At 36.3% G+C, this 17,933-nt stretch overlaps 1 protein-coding gene across 4 annotated transcripts in view; it reads left to right on the top strand.

Annotated features, from left to right (window-relative positions):
• Positions 1 to 17,933, top strand: part of ORC3 (origin recognition complex subunit 3) — a 61,912-nt gene that overhangs the window by 5,158 nt on the left and 38,821 nt on the right. For 3 of the 4 annotated variants that reach the window (XM_060114298.1, XM_060114297.1, XM_060114300.1), the window contains exons 3-11: positions 1,903 to 2,000; positions 3,513 to 3,657; positions 6,495 to 6,599; positions 7,604 to 7,755; positions 9,085 to 9,215; positions 11,450 to 11,609; positions 13,076 to 13,189; positions 16,771 to 16,904; positions 17,389 to 17,452. In XM_060114298.1, coding sequence (XP_059970281.1) covers positions 1,903 to 2,000; positions 3,513 to 3,657; positions 6,495 to 6,599; positions 7,604 to 7,755; positions 9,085 to 9,215; positions 11,450 to 11,609; positions 13,076 to 13,189; positions 16,771 to 16,904; positions 17,389 to 17,452 — 1,103 coding nt within the window. The remainder of the gene's footprint in view (positions 1 to 1,902; positions 2,001 to 3,512; positions 3,658 to 6,494; positions 6,600 to 7,603; positions 7,756 to 9,084; positions 9,216 to 11,449; positions 11,610 to 13,075; positions 13,190 to 16,770; positions 16,905 to 17,388; positions 17,453 to 17,933) is intronic. The other variant, XM_060114299.1, reaches the window with a different exon arrangement.

The following is a 17,933-nucleotide window of genomic DNA, read 5'->3' as shown; positions in this document are numbered from 1 at the left end:
AAAACTTGTTGGGAGGATCCTAGCAGCATCTCAGTGAAATCAGGAAAAAAAACTTCAGAAAAAAAAAATTGTTAATTTTTAACTTTTTGTTAAAAAAATTCTGTATTTTCACAATTGTTATTTAATACCATGAAAGTTCTAGCTGTTGCAATAAAACACCTAGCAGTAAACAACAAGAAATATGAAGGAAAGTAGAAAACTATAAGGCATGTAAACTATTTGATTAAAAAAAGAGACCTGGCACTTCCCTGGCGGCGCAGTGGTTGAGAGTCTGCCTGCCGATGCAGGGGACACGGTTTCGTGCCCTGGTCCGGGAAGATCCCACATGCCGTGGAGCAGCTGGGCCCGTGAGCCATGGCCACTGAGCCTGCGCGTCTGGAGCCTGTGCTCCGCAACAGGAGAGGCCACAACAGTGAGAGACCTGTAGTGTTTTGGGATGTGAATTTTTTGAAATGTATTTAAAAATGTCATTTCTCCCCAAATCAATCTACAGATTTTATTTTATCCAGTCAAACACCAGGGTAATTAATTTTGAGAAATGACAAAATTAATTTGGGAGAATGTCTTAAATTTTTATTTATTTGTTTGTTTATTTGTTTGTTTATTTAGGGCTGTGTTGGGTCTTCGCTGTTGCGCATGGGCTTTCTCTAGTTGCAGTGAGCAGGGGCTACTCTTTGTTGTGGTGCGCGGTCTTCTCATTGTGGTGGCTTCTCTTGTTGCAGAGCACGGGCTCTAGTCACGCGGGCTTCAGTAGTTGTGGCACGTGGGCTCAGCAGTTGTGGCGCACAGGCTCAGCTGTGGTGCATGGGCTTAGTTGCTCCGCAGCATGTGGGATCTTCCGGACCAGGGCTCGAACCTGTGTCCCCTGCATTGGCAGGTGGATTCTTAACCACTGGGCCATCAGGGAAGCCCTTACATTTTTTTGAAAGAGAATAATGTTTGGTGGCACTGGGAAGAAGCTCTGGATCTGTTTGATGTTAGAATGCACTACAAAGCTCTAACAGTTACAGGAGTTCAGGACTGCCATGGGAGTAGAACTGGATTCAGTAGAACAAAAGAAGTTCAAAAACAGTTTCAAGTGCATATGTAAGTATTCAGACAATAAGGGCATCTGACATGGGTGGGAGAAAGGACAGATTATCCAATAAGCGCATCTCTTTCAAACTGAAAGTTATAACCCAAGTGTGTGTCATGAAATCAGTTTAGTGGATCTTGATAGTTTTAAAAAATAGAAGAGAAAACGTTTGCTGTCACATGATAATGAGAAGTATTGTTTTATGGGACTTCTGTTTTTGTTTTTCCTAGATTCACGTGTGTTGGATTATGACGTAAAATGTGTTCCTTAATATGGATCATGGTTTAAAAAGTTTGAAAACCATTGCAATAAATAGTGTGTTGATAAATGGCTAATCATTTAGAGGAAGCCATTCAAGAAGGATATAAAATACAGACTAAATAAAAGGCAGCACTGAACTATTTCAGCTAAGCAAAGAATTAGAATAGTAGTAATAAGAATCATTTAATAAAGGAGAGTTCAAAGCAAATATGTGAAGCAAAGTATACAGAGCCTTAGCATAAGAGCAGATAATGAAAATACGTTAATATTAAATGTATATACCTCAAACCAAAGCCATTAAGTAAAAACTGTTAGAAGTTCAAAAGTAAATGATAGAAATACAATGGAAAAATTAAAAAGATTTTTAAACTTACAAATACCATTAATATAGTAAAAATATAAGGTATATAAATAAAATTAAATATAAAAGATATTGAATGTTACCTATCCCCAAATATATATATTTTTGATACTTGTAAAAAAAAAATCAACCCCATCACTTACTTTGCACAGAGATTTTCTATTATGTAAAAAAGAAACTGACTTATTTCCTTCTGTGTTTTTAGAGGACTATTTTAATAAAGGGAAGAATGAGTCTGAGGACAGTAAGCTTCGCTTTGAAACTTACCAGTTGATATGGCAGCAGATGAAATCTGAAACTGAGGTGAATACTTTTTTTTAATAGCTTAACATTTCCTTAATATCATAAATCTCATATTTGTTCCTTCCCATTTTCCTTTCTACCAATTTATAAGAGTGTTGATGAGATATATGTAATCTTGGTTAAGCGTAATCTGTATATCCTAAAAAAAATAAAAAAAACCCTTATGTTTCAAGTATTAAGCATAGTTTCAGGTATTGGAACATATGTTTATAATTATCGCTGCTAATGCACAGGCCCTTTACATATTCTCACAACTTTCAAATGGTGGCACTCCTTTAATTATCCACTCAGTTACACAAGTAAGAAATCAAGCTATTTGTAAACCACTTCATTCCCTCCTCCTCATGATCAGTTACCATGTTCTTTTTATTTCAGCCCTGAAAAGTTTCTCCACTGTAGCAGATTTGTAGATGTAGGGCCAACATTTTGAGGGAACCTGTTTTGTTCGACCAACACAGGATCGTGCTTCCTGTTTTTTAATGCCTTTGGAGGGTTACGCACTTTCCAGTTTGTTACTGCTTCCCACCACTCTCTACTGCTTCACACCTGGCGGCTTTGCCCCTTCATGTATTCCTTGGAACCCTTGAAGCAATTTGGGTTTGTGATTTCTAGTTTAGGAAACCTAAATGGTCATAATAGAGTGTCATAGTCTCCTCTTAACTGATGTCCCTGCCTCTGATGTCACACCCTTCTGGTCTGTCATTAGTCCCTTTGCCACCATTGGCCAAATCCCATCAGGCAGATCCAGGCTACAGGGGTTTTCCAGCCCCACTACCAGTACAGCCCCTCCAGTCCCCTCTAATCTGGCCTTCACAGTACTGCCAGATGAACCCTTCTTAACCTTGATTTAATCATGCCTCCGCTCCAAGTCCCTTTAATGGTTCTCCCCACAGTACAAAATCTAAATCCTTTAACATCAAATACATATTTCCTTGGTATAGTCCCTTGAGTATTTGTCCAGCCCCATTCCTGGCCACTTGTCATGTTTTTATTCTTAGCTGTATCTGTGGTTCCCCAGATGTTTTGTGCTTTCTTCCTTGATTGCCTCCTCCACTCCCCATTCCTTCTTAACTTTCTTTCATCCACCATCGCCTCCTGCATCACTTGCAGGAGCATCTAATTCTTTGGCTCAAATGTATCACCCGCTCAGCTTAAGGTGGATGATCCTACTCTTTGTTCCTGTATTATCATAGCACTCTATGCAATGTATTTCAATTTAATTGTAAGTGTTCTAGCTCAGGTTTTTCATTTTTTTAGGGAAGAGACTCTTTCATTTGTAAGGTGGTTAGTAAATGTTTGTCGAATGAATAAATGAGATTCTTTAAGGAGGGAATTCAAAGCACTGCTCACTGGAGATTTAAGGAAAAACAGTTTTTAATTTCATCTATCTTATAATTATTTTACATGTGATCTTTGGAATTGAAATCATGACAGTTTTCTTTCCCAAACTTGGAAAGATGTATCAGATTACTGCTAAAAATAATTCATAAAGTTTTGTGGTTTTTTTTGTAGCGACTACAAGAGGAATTAAATATAAGCCTGTTTGACAGTCTAGTTGAATTTCTGCAGAAGTCTCATTCTGGGTTCCAGAAGAATTCAAGAGACTGGGGCTGTCAAATAAAACTCAGAGAAATTCCAACCGCTGCTCTTGTTCTAGGTACATATGTGTGTGTTTGTTTTTTGTGATAGTGGTTTTTTTCTTGAGAATAGTGGGAATCACCTGTTCTGATAAACTTGTTTTGTCTTTTTCATTTACAGAATTAAACCAATTAAAGTTTGCATACTTCCAAAACCAATAAAAGTTCCTTATACTAACCATACATCTGTAAATTAAAAGAAATTGATCTAGGGTTAGTTAGAACCCTCCTCGCCTTTTTGTCAGAAAAATGAAGGGGAAATATATTTGTGTTACTCTTTCTTCCTTAGTTATTTGAATCTGAGATTTGAATTCAGTAATAAAGAAACTACCAGTATGTTGATAGATACAATTTTTATACTTTATCATATCTTCAATGAAATTACTCTATAACCTTAATTTTATTTCCCTGTGCTTATTTTTTCAATCTTGGATTGTTTTGTAATATTGTATTAATATTAATGGTGTGAAGGGGGTTTGGATGAACTACATATAAGTTGCTTTCAGATTGCAGATTGTAAACGTTTTAGGTACTTAAGTATCCATCATTAATATCCCATTTTAACCAGACATCTGGATTGCATGATAATGGAAAAAATTTCTTTGGAATATTAGCACATTTTCTTCATTCCTTCTGAAAGGAAAGTTGGATTTATTTGGATTCCAAACATACTCTTCATTGTATTTCCAATTTGTTGTTTATTCAAGGTTTTTATACTAGTGAGCTCTGAGATAAGAAATTAATTCTTTTGTTTAATACTGCCTCTAATACTGTTCATTACCTAAATCTTATTCCTGATATTCAGGACAATACTTCTCAAACCTTAGTGATACCTACAGATAACCTCCAGGGGATCTTAGTAAATAGAGATTTTTGTTAATAGGTCTAGGGTGGGGCTGGAAACTGCATTTCTGACAGGCTTCCAGGTAATGCCCATATTGCCAATCCCAGGATCCCTCTGAGTAACAAGACTCCAGGGAATGATTTTTATAATGCTGTGGACCAGCTTTTCAGTTCAGCCGGCCACTTAATTTCAAACCCCTTCCACTTATGGATGAGAAACTGAGGCCCAGTGATGGCTGGCTTGTACTCTTGGGTGCTGTGTTTCTCTCCCCCCAGGTTACAGCAATTGGAAGTAGAGTGGGGGAAACACAGTCAAGAGGGAGGGCCTGATTGTTGTGAGATAACTGTTTAAATCCCTTCTCTGCCTGCTGTCATAAGGAGAAAAGAAGCTAATGGAAATCATAAGTTTCAAAGTCAGTGGTCTGAGGAGAACATTTTTCCAGTTGAAGACATTGTTGATTATCTTGTTTTCAATAGGCAAATCCATTGTTTTAAGGAACATAGTGTTAAATAACTAATAAAGTCTGTCAGTGAAAGACAAGAGAAGCCAATGTTTTATTAAACTCCCAAATTGGTTCAGTGCTGCAGTATCACATTCCTAGACCACAATGCATGCTAAATACTATTTTGATATCTGTACTCAAAGAATACTTACACAGTTACACAGTTATACATTTTCTGTTTTCAAAAAGGTATATATGTCCATTTTAAAATAGCCGGCCTACATTTTTATTTGTCTCCTCGAAAAAAAATTTGCTTACTGGTGGTCTGGATGATTCTGAACCTTTTCTTTTCCTTCCAAGCACCTGAAGTTTTTGTTGTTGTTGTTGAATTTTTGAAATTTATTTTATTTTTTTATACAGCAGGTTCTTATTAGTTATCCATTTTATACATATTAGTGTATATGTGTCAATCCCAATCTCCCAGTTCATCCCACCACCACCCCCTCCCCGCCACTTTCCCCGCTTTGTGCCATACGTTTGTTCTCTGCATCTGTGTCTCTTATTTCTGCCCTGCAGACCGGTTCATCTGTACCATTTTTCTAGGTTCCACATATATGCGTTAAAGTACGATATTACAAGCAGTTGAAGTTTTATAGTAGCAAGTCTCAAGCGGTTTCAAGATGTCTGCTGCTGGCACCAAAGCACTTTCTAAGCACCAAAGCACTTTCTAGAAGTCACAGATTGTGACATTAGGGAAGGTATCAGTGAATAGAATTTTTTCCAAAGTAGTGGGGAAATTTCCACTCAACTCTGATACCTGCATGCAGAGCATTAAAACTGATTTGTGGAAATGAGAACCAGGATTCAGTAAATACTTAAAGGACTTAAAGTTTTAATTTGTTTTTAGACTCTTCCCCTAGTATACACTTACCTTTTGTATTTACTACTAAGATCATTAATAGAATTGATATTAATGATTGGATTCTTCTCAGTTGTTAAGTCAGGGTCACAGTAAAGCCCTTGGTTTTTTTTTTTTTTTTTTTGCGGTACGCGGGCCTCTCACTGCTGTGGCCTCTCCCGTCGCGGAGCACAGGCTCCGGACGCGCAGGCTCAGCGGCCATGGCTCACGGGCCCAGCCGCTCCGTGGCATGTGAGATCTTCCCGGACCGGTGCACGAACCTGTGTCCCCTGCATCGGCAGGCGGACCCCCAACCACTGTGCTACCAGGGAAGCCCAAGGCCCTTGTTTTTGAATAATTATTTTAAAGAGCTCTTTATGAATTTGAAATTGCTTTTAAAATGTTTTCAAGGGTCAACTACACATCCCCAGTAGATTTTTTAAAGAAAAGTCGTGCTAAATACCTTTCCTGATAAGTATAGTGTGTGCCTCTATATGTATCTTTTTAATGGAGAGCTCTTCATTTATGCAGTATGTTTTCTTAGTTTCTATTATTAATCATGTTTTTAAAATATTTTAACTTATGAATTCACTTGACATGTTAAATGGTTTTTCTTGTTGTTAAATTATTAATGATAAAAATGATGGTGTAATGCTGATTTATTATCCCGTAGGTGTGAATGTAACAGATCATGATTTAACGTTCAGAAGTCTAACAGAAGTCCTTCAGAATAATGTCACTCCATATGTAGTTTCATTGCAAGCTAAAGATTGTCCAGGTGAAGTATAAATGCTATAACAACCTTGATGAGATGTTACATATCTCTTCCGTCCGTCTGTCTCTCTAGCTTTCTTTATCCTTTTTTATTTGCGGGAGGAGCATGGTACTACATTTTTGGCAGGATGAGGTTTAGTGCCTCCGGCGTAATCTTGACTGTTGTAGGACTCTCTGCCGCTTTAGTTTATTCTGGCCCCTCCCCCCACCAATCAGCTTCACCTCCAGTAATAGTCCAGGCACTCACAAGATGTGTTCCTGAGCCCAGTAAAATTTTAATAAGTTGGAAGGTTTGGGACAGGGAGTTGAGAATTGAGGACTGCGGAGCTCTTATTTAGCCCAACAGAGACGAGACTACATACATAGGCTCATACACAGCCTCAAATCATCTTATTATCCCACTTTGAAAGGCCACCCTGGTAAAAAGCAGTCCATTGCCAGAGCTAATCTTGGGTATCTGGAGCCATTAAATCATAAAGGATGTGGACACTAATAGAGTAAAATGTGCTTAGATTTGGGCTGATACAAGGGCTTTAAGTGCTTATATTTATGTTCATATTCATAAACTGTTTGGGATTAAGTAAAAGCCCTTAGGGCATCTTTAAAAATGACTATGAGGAAGAGTTGTAATCAGTAAAATAACTTATGTAAATAACACTGTTGATGTCTTCTTAGGGGTCTTAAAAACCTTTTGCTGTCCAGTGTAATTTAAATACATATTATTCCTAATATAATTTATAGTTTTCATGTTTGCACATTTGCTTAGGTAACACTTTTATTACAGACAATAAACATAAGCTTTGACCTAGTGTTAGTCTGAATGAATGAAATTAAAATATTAGGGAGAGGATACCAATGAACCTCAATAGTTAATATGTTAAATGTTACATTAGGTTAAGTGTAGAAAAACACGTTCTACCCAAATAGTGTAATATACTGATCAAGAAGTTTCAGGTGTTTTAGATGTGTTTTAAGGGGATATGCTTTCTTATGTTTTATGTTCTGCAGATGTGAAACATTTTTTGCAAAAGCTGGCCTCACAGTTGATGGACTGCAATGTAGACGTGCAATCCAAAGAGAAAGAAGGTGTTCAGGTCACCCAGAAAAAGATACATTATTCAATGGATTCTCTTTCCGCTTGGTATATGAATGTCACACAGGTAAATGTAAACTGACAATTTTTAGCCAGGAAATTGACATATGATTGAAGAGGTCTGGAATTATAGTAAACATAGTACTGTTTTGTTCTAATAAGCATACATTTATGCGGCACTAGCTGTTAATTTAATAGAAGCTACTTATTTTTCCTAAGGCTACTAGAATTTAGAAATTTTCTTTTATCAGTATGTAGCCTAATTCCTGGGAGGTGTTTAGGTTCTTACGAGGCCATTTTATTTGTGGGAGAATGTCATCTAATGACAAAACAGCATCAGGAATTTGTTCTGCTGCAGATTCTATCTCTGTCTTTATCTTTAATGTCTTTATCTTTAATATATTATCTCTTAGGTTCAGTATTTACTTTTGTGCAGTAGAACCATGCTTTCAGTACCCACTGTCGACTTAGTTTGATGAGGAATGGTCATACACACACACACACACACACACGCACGCACACATATATAATATATATGTAAATCTCCTTTGTTCCATGTTTAGAATTCTTGAGGAATAAATGCTCTGTAAGTAAAGTATGTTTAACAAGCAGATACATAAATTAAAGTCTCATTCTACCATGACAGTCTCTGGCGAATCTAAATAACCTAGATGATTCATGGATAACTGCACCATAAAACCACAGCCTTAGTTTATGATGCTGTGTAGTCAGATAGTATGGGAAAAGTTACTGTGGTGACATTTTCTGCAGAACATATTTGCTGAAGTCATCATAAGTGAAGTTTATTTTGCTTTATATAGGGATTAAACTGGGTCTAATGCTTACCATAATATCTTAATTTGATCCACAGTTTTAGATTTTTCTAGAAATCAAATACTGCCTGCAATTTAGGTCAGAAATCTTTAAAAGATTGGGATTGGACCAGATGACATTTAAGATGCTTTTCAACTTGAAATTTCATAATAGTAGAGCAGCATGTAGTGTTATTCATTACAATTTTTAATGAAAAATACTGGTTCTAACTCTAAAGCGAAGCAAAATATAACATTGTACTAACAGAAAATCAATTTTGTAGAAAATACTCTCTTCTCCCCATGCCTTTCCTGTCATTTTCTCAGATAGCAGAAAATATAAATATTTCATATGAGTTATAGATTTTACTGAACTTTTTTCTTCTTGGTTATTATTCCCATGTCAGACATAGAAAGATTCTGCTAATAACTGTTGAAATGAATTTCTCTTTATTATGTGGGAGAAATAAAAGAAACAATGTTACTGTGAAATATGATGGAAAATATATCAACTTGTGGCATTATAACATTGTTTGGGTAGTAAAGTTTACTTTTAACTCCTTCTTTCCACAATGGCTTAAAAGAAGACCGACCCAAAAATGCCAAGAAAAAAGAGGACTCCTAGCCAATGGCAGTCTCCTCCTGTTGTGCTTATCTTAAAGGATATGGAAAGCTTCACCGCAAAAGTACTCCAAGACTTTATAATTATCAGCAGGTAAATGGCATATCTTCTGGCTTTTTTCGCAAAATTCTTCTTATTAAGAAAACATACAACTTTAATCAAAAAGCAACCTTTTGCAGAGAAAATGAGTAGCAGTTTAACCCTCATTTTATTTATTTATTTATTTGTTTATTTATTTATTTTTGCGGTACGCAGGCCTCTCACTGTTGTGGCCTCTCCCGTTGCGGAGCACAGGCTCCGGACGCGCAGGCTGAGCGGCCACGGCTCACGGGCCCAGCAGCTCCGTGGCATGTGGGATCTTCCCGGCCCGGGGCACGAACCCGTGTTCCCTGCATCGGCAGGCGGACTCTCAACCACTGTGCCACCAGGGAAGCTCTAGCCCTCATTTTAATATTAATGGATTGAAACTAGGATGATTTCAAATTCCTTATAAAATTGAATGTTCCTATACGATTTTCATTTGCTTTTTGATCCAAAAATGGAATCAAAAGTTAACCAGTTTTTAATTAGAATGATAAGGCAGTATAAAGTGTAGTTTCTCTCACCAGAGTTGTCTGTTTCTTACTTGCCCACTAGATGGATAAACTACTCCAGGCTGAGATATTTTTGTCATGTCTTATTTTCTGATACCTGTCCACCCTTAGAAGCTCTGAGTTACATTGGCTCTACTGAGCAAGAATGTTTTTTTAAATAACATTATTTTATATGGTATTTCTAATGAGAAACTACTTTTATGATCTTATTGGATCTTCAAGGCAATCCTGTGAGACTTGGAATTGAAGTAAAAACCCTATTTTTTATAAATTTTATTTATTTATTTATTTATTTATTTTTGGCTGTGTTGGGTCTCCGTTGCAGTGCGCAGGCTTCTTATTGCGGTGGCTTCTCTTGTTGCAGAGCACGGGCTCTAGGCGCACAGGCTTCAGTAGTTGCAGCACACGGGCTCAGTAGTTGTGGCTCATGGGCTCTAGAGCACAGGCTCGGTAGTTGTGGCTCACGGACTTAGTTGGTCCGCGGCATGTGGGATCTTCCCAGACCAGGGATCGAACCCGTGTCCTCTGCATTGGCAGGCGGATTCTCAACCAGTGTGCGACCAGGGAAGCCCTAAATAGCCCTATTAAAAAACCCAGTGACATGCTTTTCCCATGGCACATTTTTTACAATATAAATTAATTTGGTTTCTTCTGTATGTTAACTTGTTTAATAGTTACGGCTACATTTGCCTAAAGCTGTATTGTGTGATAATCTACTACTAGTAATTCCTACTTTGATAGTCTTTTTTTTCCCCATTTGAAACTAAGATTTCCAGATCCTAAGACTTTTCTTAATGCTAACACGGAACTGATTAACATGCTAAAAAATGCACAATACAGGATAGTGATAGAAAAGCTGTGCTTTTTTGGAACTCAGACTTGTGACTACTTTTACCATCAAAAGTAAGAAAGAGGAACTTAAACAGTAAGGTAGTTCAAATACTTCAGTACTATGAAAGTAGAACTGCATACAGCTAGAATACTGAAAAGCAATAGCTAATAAGAGGGAACAAGCAAAATTATCAGCTACAATACAGAGGGCTCTGACCTACAATAGCCCTCAGGGATATTGATGTTTTACTCTGTGGAAGTCATTTATGTTCATATTGGTAATGCTAAGAATAAATCATGTTCAATAAGTTTGAGTTAAGACTGTGGGGAAAGAATGTAATTTTTTTTAATGATGTCCATTAAAATGTCTTACCTATTTGTAAGAGAAGTTTTCTAAAGCTTAGAATTATGTTATGCTGGGGTGACATAGTGTTTGTTAGAAACGTCCATAAATAGAATAAGTTACCTTGAAAATTAGTGAGCTTAATGTTACTGAACTCTTAAAGCGTGGTCTAGATGTCTTAACTGTGAGGAAGACTGTAGGTAGGGCTCAAACTTTGGGCGAGAGGATGAATAGCATCTAACGCCTCTTCTAACATTTGATTTTGTATAACATTAGGGGGAAGCACTTGATCTCTCTGGACCACTATGTTCTTATTGCTAAAATGAGGGGATCTATTAATAGATTGATTTCAGAGCTAGAATGTCTGGGAAATAACTATTTCTATGTTACTGTAACAGGAAAATAAGTGACCTAAAATTTTTTATTATTTAGAATGATCTTCCTTAGCAATGTCTTATAAAGTAGGCCTGAAAATAAAGGTGGTCTTATTTTAAACCATGGTGTATTGAAATATATTTGCTGAAGACATTCCACTTTTGCATCTTCCTTTGAAAAACTAGTCAGCATCTACATGAATTTCCACTAATACTCATTTTTGGAATCGCCACGTCTCCTGTTGTCGTCCATCGGTTGCTTCCTCATGCAGTATCATCTCTATTGTGTATAGAACTATTCCAGTCTTTGTCTTGCAAGGAGCACCTGACTACAGTACTTGATAAGGTAAAAAGAAAAAATTTTACCAGTGAAATAGGATGAAAAGAAAACTGCCATGGACAGTTTATGAATGTTAGTGATAAATTTCTCAGTATGATATTGTATATATTCCTTCACATATTTTACTATTTTCATTTAATGATTTTCTCATGTATAGTAATGCCTCTTCACTTAAAATATAAGCTTTATGAAAAGAATGATCATATCTTTCTATATCTACCTACCTATTTATCTATCAACCAGTCATTACTCAATAGAAACTTAAAGGTTTTTAAAATAAATTTTTACAGAATTTAATGACTTCCTAGTAACAATAACAATGTTTTCACCCTTACTTTTTTTTTTTTTTTTTTTTTTTTTGCGGTACACGGGCCTCTCACTGTTGTGGCCTCTCCCGTTGCGGAGCACAGGCTCCGGACGCGCAGGCTCAGTGGCCATGGCTCACGGGCCCAGCCGCTCCGCAGCCTGTGGGATCTTCCCGGACCGGGGCACGAACCCGTGTCCCCTGCATCGGCAGGCGGACTCTCAACCACTGTGCCACCGGTGAAGCCCCACCCTTACATTTTATATTAAATGATTTGAAGTTTTTCATGGACTCTTTCCTGTCATACTGCTCGTGACAAAAAGTAAATACCAACGCCTTCCCAGACCTTACCTCTATGTTTCTACCTAAGTGGAAATACTGTTCTTTAGTATTGACCTTCCGTGAACTGTTGCTAAACTCACCTCCTTGAAGATGTCCTTTGTGCTGCTCTGTAAGGTAAACTAACGACCACCTTCCACTTATTTAGTAACCACTTCTGCATTTTTTTCCCTTAAAGGTGGTAGCCACTGACTTTAGGGAAATTTTTTCCAGCTACAGTACTTAAAGTTGCTAGGTTGTTTCCAAATTCAGTTGGCCTTTTATCACTCTGTTTCTGTTTGAAAAGCCTAGTATGACTTTTTGTTTTCAGATGTAAAATCTTCAGTGTAGGCCATTGAAAATTAGCTGAATAATGCAAATTCAGCTATTTAATATTTTTTAAATAGACACCTGTTACTTTGGGTTTTCTCATTCACCAGTACATAATGTGTTGTTGCTCTTCATTAATGTGCATCAATATGGATAAAAAAGAAATCTAATAACAAGCATTGCCAAAGCCTACAGCTTCTTCAGTGGCTTCTGTTGGGAGAAAAGAGTTTGTATAGATGATATTTTTTAATAGACTTTTTTAAAATTAGGAATTGAATGAAGGATGATGGATATCTGTGATTCTGAAGATACAGTATGAATAGCTTCTTTTGTTGTTGTTACTGTTATATACGTTTGTTTAAAATTTTGGTTGATATCTGACCTAAACAAATCTAGCTCCTAGTATAGCTTTCATAGGTACTGTGTTTTGGTACCATTCGTTGCCTCATTATTTATACTTGATGTTTATGAAGAGGGAAGACTAACCAGGAAAATGTCCTGCCTCCCTTTTCTCTTTCAGCTACTTCTTACAACTCAGTTTCCGTTTAAACTAAGTGAAAAAGTGTTGCAGGTTCTGACCAACATCTTTTTGTATCATGATTTCTCAATCCAAAACTTTATAAAAGGACTTCAGGTAAGAAGACTAATGGGTTTGAAAATTCGCAAGCTGATCCTAAATAATTTGCATGTTATTTCAGACTGACTTTTTAGTGTGATAATTGGGCATTTTAAATGGCAAAATCTGAATAAGTAAGGTCAAGTTATATTATTCTAGATTCTATGATTCCTTTGTTACCTTGCAGCAACATGTAGAGAATACGTTAATTAGAATATCAAAAATGGAAAAAGACCTCTCCATTCCAGTGGTTCTTAACCATTTGGGGGTGAGGAGGAAGGGACCTTTATTTTTGAGAATCTGATGAATGCTAATGGACTTTCTACCTAGGAAATGCTATATATAAGGGGTCAGCAAACTTTTTCTCTAAAGGGCTAGATATTAAATATTTTTGGCTTTACATGCTACATGTGGTCTTTGTTGAATGTCTTGTTATTTTTTTGGAATAACCCTTTATAAAGGTATAAAAATAATTCGTAGTTCCTGGGACATACAAAAATAGGCTATGGGCTCTAGTTTGCTGTGCCCTGCACATATGTGTGTGTGTTCATTTATATTTATTCCTATATATTGTGAATGGATTTTCACTAAAGTTTCATAAATTTCAAGAAGAAAATTCATGAACTTAGCTTCATAACACCTAATCTAAAAGAGGACTCCATTCTCCAGTTGTTTCAAAGATGATAGTATTTCCTTCTTTCGGCAACTACCTAAAATACCTTAGCAAAGTATAGTCGTGAACACATGCCGGTTGTCAGGTTTATGAAAACCTATGTATTAGTAACCTTCAGTACAAAAGTGCCATATGGTAATACCTCATGTTTGTGTAGTGCCTTGAAGATTATAAATTATTTCTCATACGTGCTCTTCCTCTACATTAAACACTATAGTCTTCTATTACATAAGAGTATTAGCTGTTATGGCTAATATGTGTCATTTTTTTCGATTTTGACTTTTTAAAAAGTATTTTAAAGCAAGAAAATATTATTTACCTTAGCAATATGTGAAATTAAATGAAATTGAGATGTAACTTTCTAATTTATTCCTCTCATTTATTTCATTTTACTCATTTGTTTATTTACTTATGAGTGTTTATCATGGGTCTACTGTAAGTCAAGCCCTAAGCTGAGCCCTGGAGATACAGAGGATAAAGAAATCTCTGTCTTCAAATTGCTTATTTAGTGAAGCAGGCAGACGAGTAGAATGGCAGTTACAGTTCTGAGTAGTCAGTGCTGTTAAAGAAACATGCCTGGGGGTCCATAGGAGAACAGAAGTGTATCCTAAGGAACAGGAGCTAGCTGGGTCAAAATTGGAAAGGCCACAGTAGAGGGAGAGAGCTCTGTTAGAGGGCTACTGCAGTTACCTAGATAAGATACAACAGGGGCGAAACAGGTAGTGATAGTGGGACTAGGGAGAAGGAAACAGATTTGAAGATGAGATAGAATCTTGTTACTCAGTGGATGATAGGGTGTGTAAGAGAGGAGCATCTTACAGACACACAGGTTCTAGCTTGGCAGATAGTTTGGAGGTTGGTACCCTTTATTAAGTGTACGTGTTAAAGTAAACAGTTTGTCAGAAAAGGCTGAGGTTTTTTTTTTTTTTGTGGTACGCGGGCCTCTCACGAGTTTCTTTTTATGTATGGTAAATTTAGGGCATATGGGATATAAAGATTTGGTACCCAGGAGAAAGATCTGGACTAGAAATATTTAGGATTTATCATTAAAAGATGGTGGTTGAAGCTGTGTAATGAGGATGAAGTCACCTAGAGTGAGGAAAGGACCAAGAGTAGAGCCCTAAGGCAAGCTGACTGTATGAGTGAGCAATAGAAAAGGAGACTGAAAACAGTAAGGAAAACCAATAGAAGGGAGAGATCACTGAAGTTAAGGGAAAAAAATATATAAACTGTAGGCTCAAATACCATTGGGAAAGTGAGTGAAGAAAAGCGTATTAACCAGATTACTGAATCTTTCTGTTTCTCAGTTTTCTCATCTGTAAAATGAAGGGATCTGATTAGATGATTTTATAGGTTCCTGATAATTTTTTTATGCTAGGCATTTTACTAAGTATTAACATTGCTTCATTAATACGTATTATTCTCAGTTTTGCACTTGGAGAAACAGAGGCTTAGGTTAAGTAGCTTGGCCAAGGTCACACAGCTGATAAGTGGCGAGTCTTTACACCCCATTTGTCTAGTTTTCCTAATCATCAGTGGGAAATATGTGTAAGTTTTTACTTCTGTAGAAGGTGCAGTAGGGCATATAATCATTCAGTATATGTTTGAGTCCTTCCCTTATTAGGTGGATATGTTAACCAACTTGTTAATTGACCCAAATATTGGGAACACACTTGTACCAAATAGTTAAGTATTACTGGGTTCTTGTCCTATATATAACTCTACTGTAACTCATGTGACTTAGTCCCATTCCTCCTCCCCAGCAAGTCCGTTATCGTGTTTGGTTTTCACTTTTCTCATGTTTAAAAAGTATTGTTAACATTGGAATAAATATTATCACATTAATATAATTGGAAATATATAAGTAAGAAATAAGATCATGTTGATATGTGCAAAAATACTTCAGCACCTGGCATGAACAGTTGCTTTCTATTTTGTACTTGTTTCTAAGTTAGGCTGGCCCTTTGCCTTATAGCCTTATTTTGGAGGATGGAGTATTTTGGACTGTTTTGGAGGATATCCTCTTGCCTTGGATATCTGGTCTTCAGCTCTACAGGCTCAGAAATTCATTATCAGTTTACCCAGGAAGGATCAAGCTCAAATACCTTAAGACTGATATATAAGCTAGCATGTTAATTTATTAATTTGTGTTGCAGAATGCTATTTTCCAGGGACCAGGATGTGTTTTGGCCACTATCTAGGGAACTGTCTCTGGTACAAGGTATCTGGAAAAACCAAACGGGTCATGAGAAGCTTGCTTAGATTCAGAGCTTTTAACATGTGGATAGTCTTGTAAAATATATCTTATAAGTTATGGTAGGATCTGGAGAATCAGTCACCCTTGTACTGCAGAGACGACAGCATTCTAGACTGGAATACATGTATCTACCAGATACTGTACCATCTTTTCCTCCATGAAATAAAACTGAATTTTAAAAGATACATTTTCTTTGGATGTCCCTCGTTTTTCATATTGTTTTTTATCAGTAGGCAAAATTTCTGCTACTGTAGCATTTTTATTTATTTAGCAGACCGGTTTTTACACTGATTCTAGATTGGTATTTTCTTATGAGTATTTGAGCATCTGTTAGGCTATGAGGTCACACCGCAGTCACATCCCCACCACATTTACTGTTATTGTAAGTGAGTTGCTCCTGTAGATAGCTAAGTTATTTATATTAGTTTCTTTTAGTTTCTACTTCAGACATTACAATTTTCTGACCTTGTCGACAAAATTGGAGTCTTAAAATATTCAAAGTATATAGCCATTTGTGCATTATTTGCATTGCTATTGTGACATTATTAAATATATTAGTGCCATAAATATTTTTGCTGTTTAAAAAAAACCTTAAAATTGAGCAAGCGTAGGGCAAAAGATTTACTGTCAAAATACAGCAAATATATTTAATTTTCACATTTCTTTCAGCTTTCTCTATTAGAACATTTCTATTCCCAGCCCCTCAGTGTTCTGTGCTGTAATCTCCCAGAAGCCAAGAGAAGAATAAATTTTTTATCAGATAATCAATGTGAAAACATCCGACGTCTTCCATCGTTTAGGAGGTAAAAAAAAGAAGTACATATTTAACACATCTTATAAAAGAGTTTGGGGCAAAATAAGGGATCTCAGACCCAGTTATTTTTGAAGTGGGTAGAGGGAAAAATAACTTCTTTGTTTAGAGCAAAATAAAACACTTTTGTTTTTAATTGAGACATTTCTTTGTTGGATTTGAACACTTGGCATAAAGAAAAATATTTTTACAAGGGGACATAATTTGCAGGTTCTCCAGAGTTACTTTTTATAAATAACATTTCCTGTTTCTGGAGTTCATGGCTTTTGTTTATTATTAGACCCCTAGACTGTGAAATGCAGCTGATTTAAGGAGTTAAAAATTACCATAAACCATGACTGTCATCTTGAACTTATGTTTGAGAAGAAATAAAAGAATGTGGCCACCAATCTACGTAGTTCATTTTTTCCATATACTATTCAAATATTTAGAATTCTAATTTTCTCTTTTTGTGTATGGGATGGTAAAAATTTTAGGTACGTGGAAAAGCAAGCTTCAGAAAAGCAAGTTGCACTGTTGACCAATGAGAGATTTTTGAAGGTAGGAACATGGATATATTTGTTTCAGTGTTATTCTCTTTTTCTTCTTCATGGAAAAGAACACGCACATAAAATTTATTGAGTTAATTTTATTTAAAAAAATTCGTACATCCTAATATGCTTTGCACAATGAAGTATTGGATCTTGATAATTGTATAGGAATGTGACTATTAAAGGTGACACAAAACTTCAATTTTAAAAGGAAGACTTTTTTTTTTAATCAAGTAATAAAACTGGAACATGAGGTTTCTCCTGTAGTCTGTTTTGAAAACACTTGCAGATCTCAGCTTTCTTTCCACACAGCAGTTTTGGAATCTGTATGTGGTCTCATTTTAGTGTTCTTGTAAAGGCTGTCATAAATAAAAACACATAGAAGCCATGCAGCTTAGAGACCCACTGCTAAGTGGGTATTGATTTGATTTGAAAAAAATGTCATTACATATTGATAATATAGTGCCGGGAAAGAAGTAATGAGCTTAGAA

This window comes from Mesoplodon densirostris, chromosome 12, assembly GCF_025265405.1.
Source record: "Mesoplodon densirostris isolate mMesDen1 chromosome 12, mMesDen1 primary haplotype, whole genome shotgun sequence".
Classification (NCBI taxonomy): domain Eukaryota; kingdom Metazoa; phylum Chordata; class Mammalia; order Artiodactyla; family Ziphiidae; genus Mesoplodon; species Mesoplodon densirostris.
This window is presented reverse-complemented; position numbering and strand designations above follow the sequence as displayed.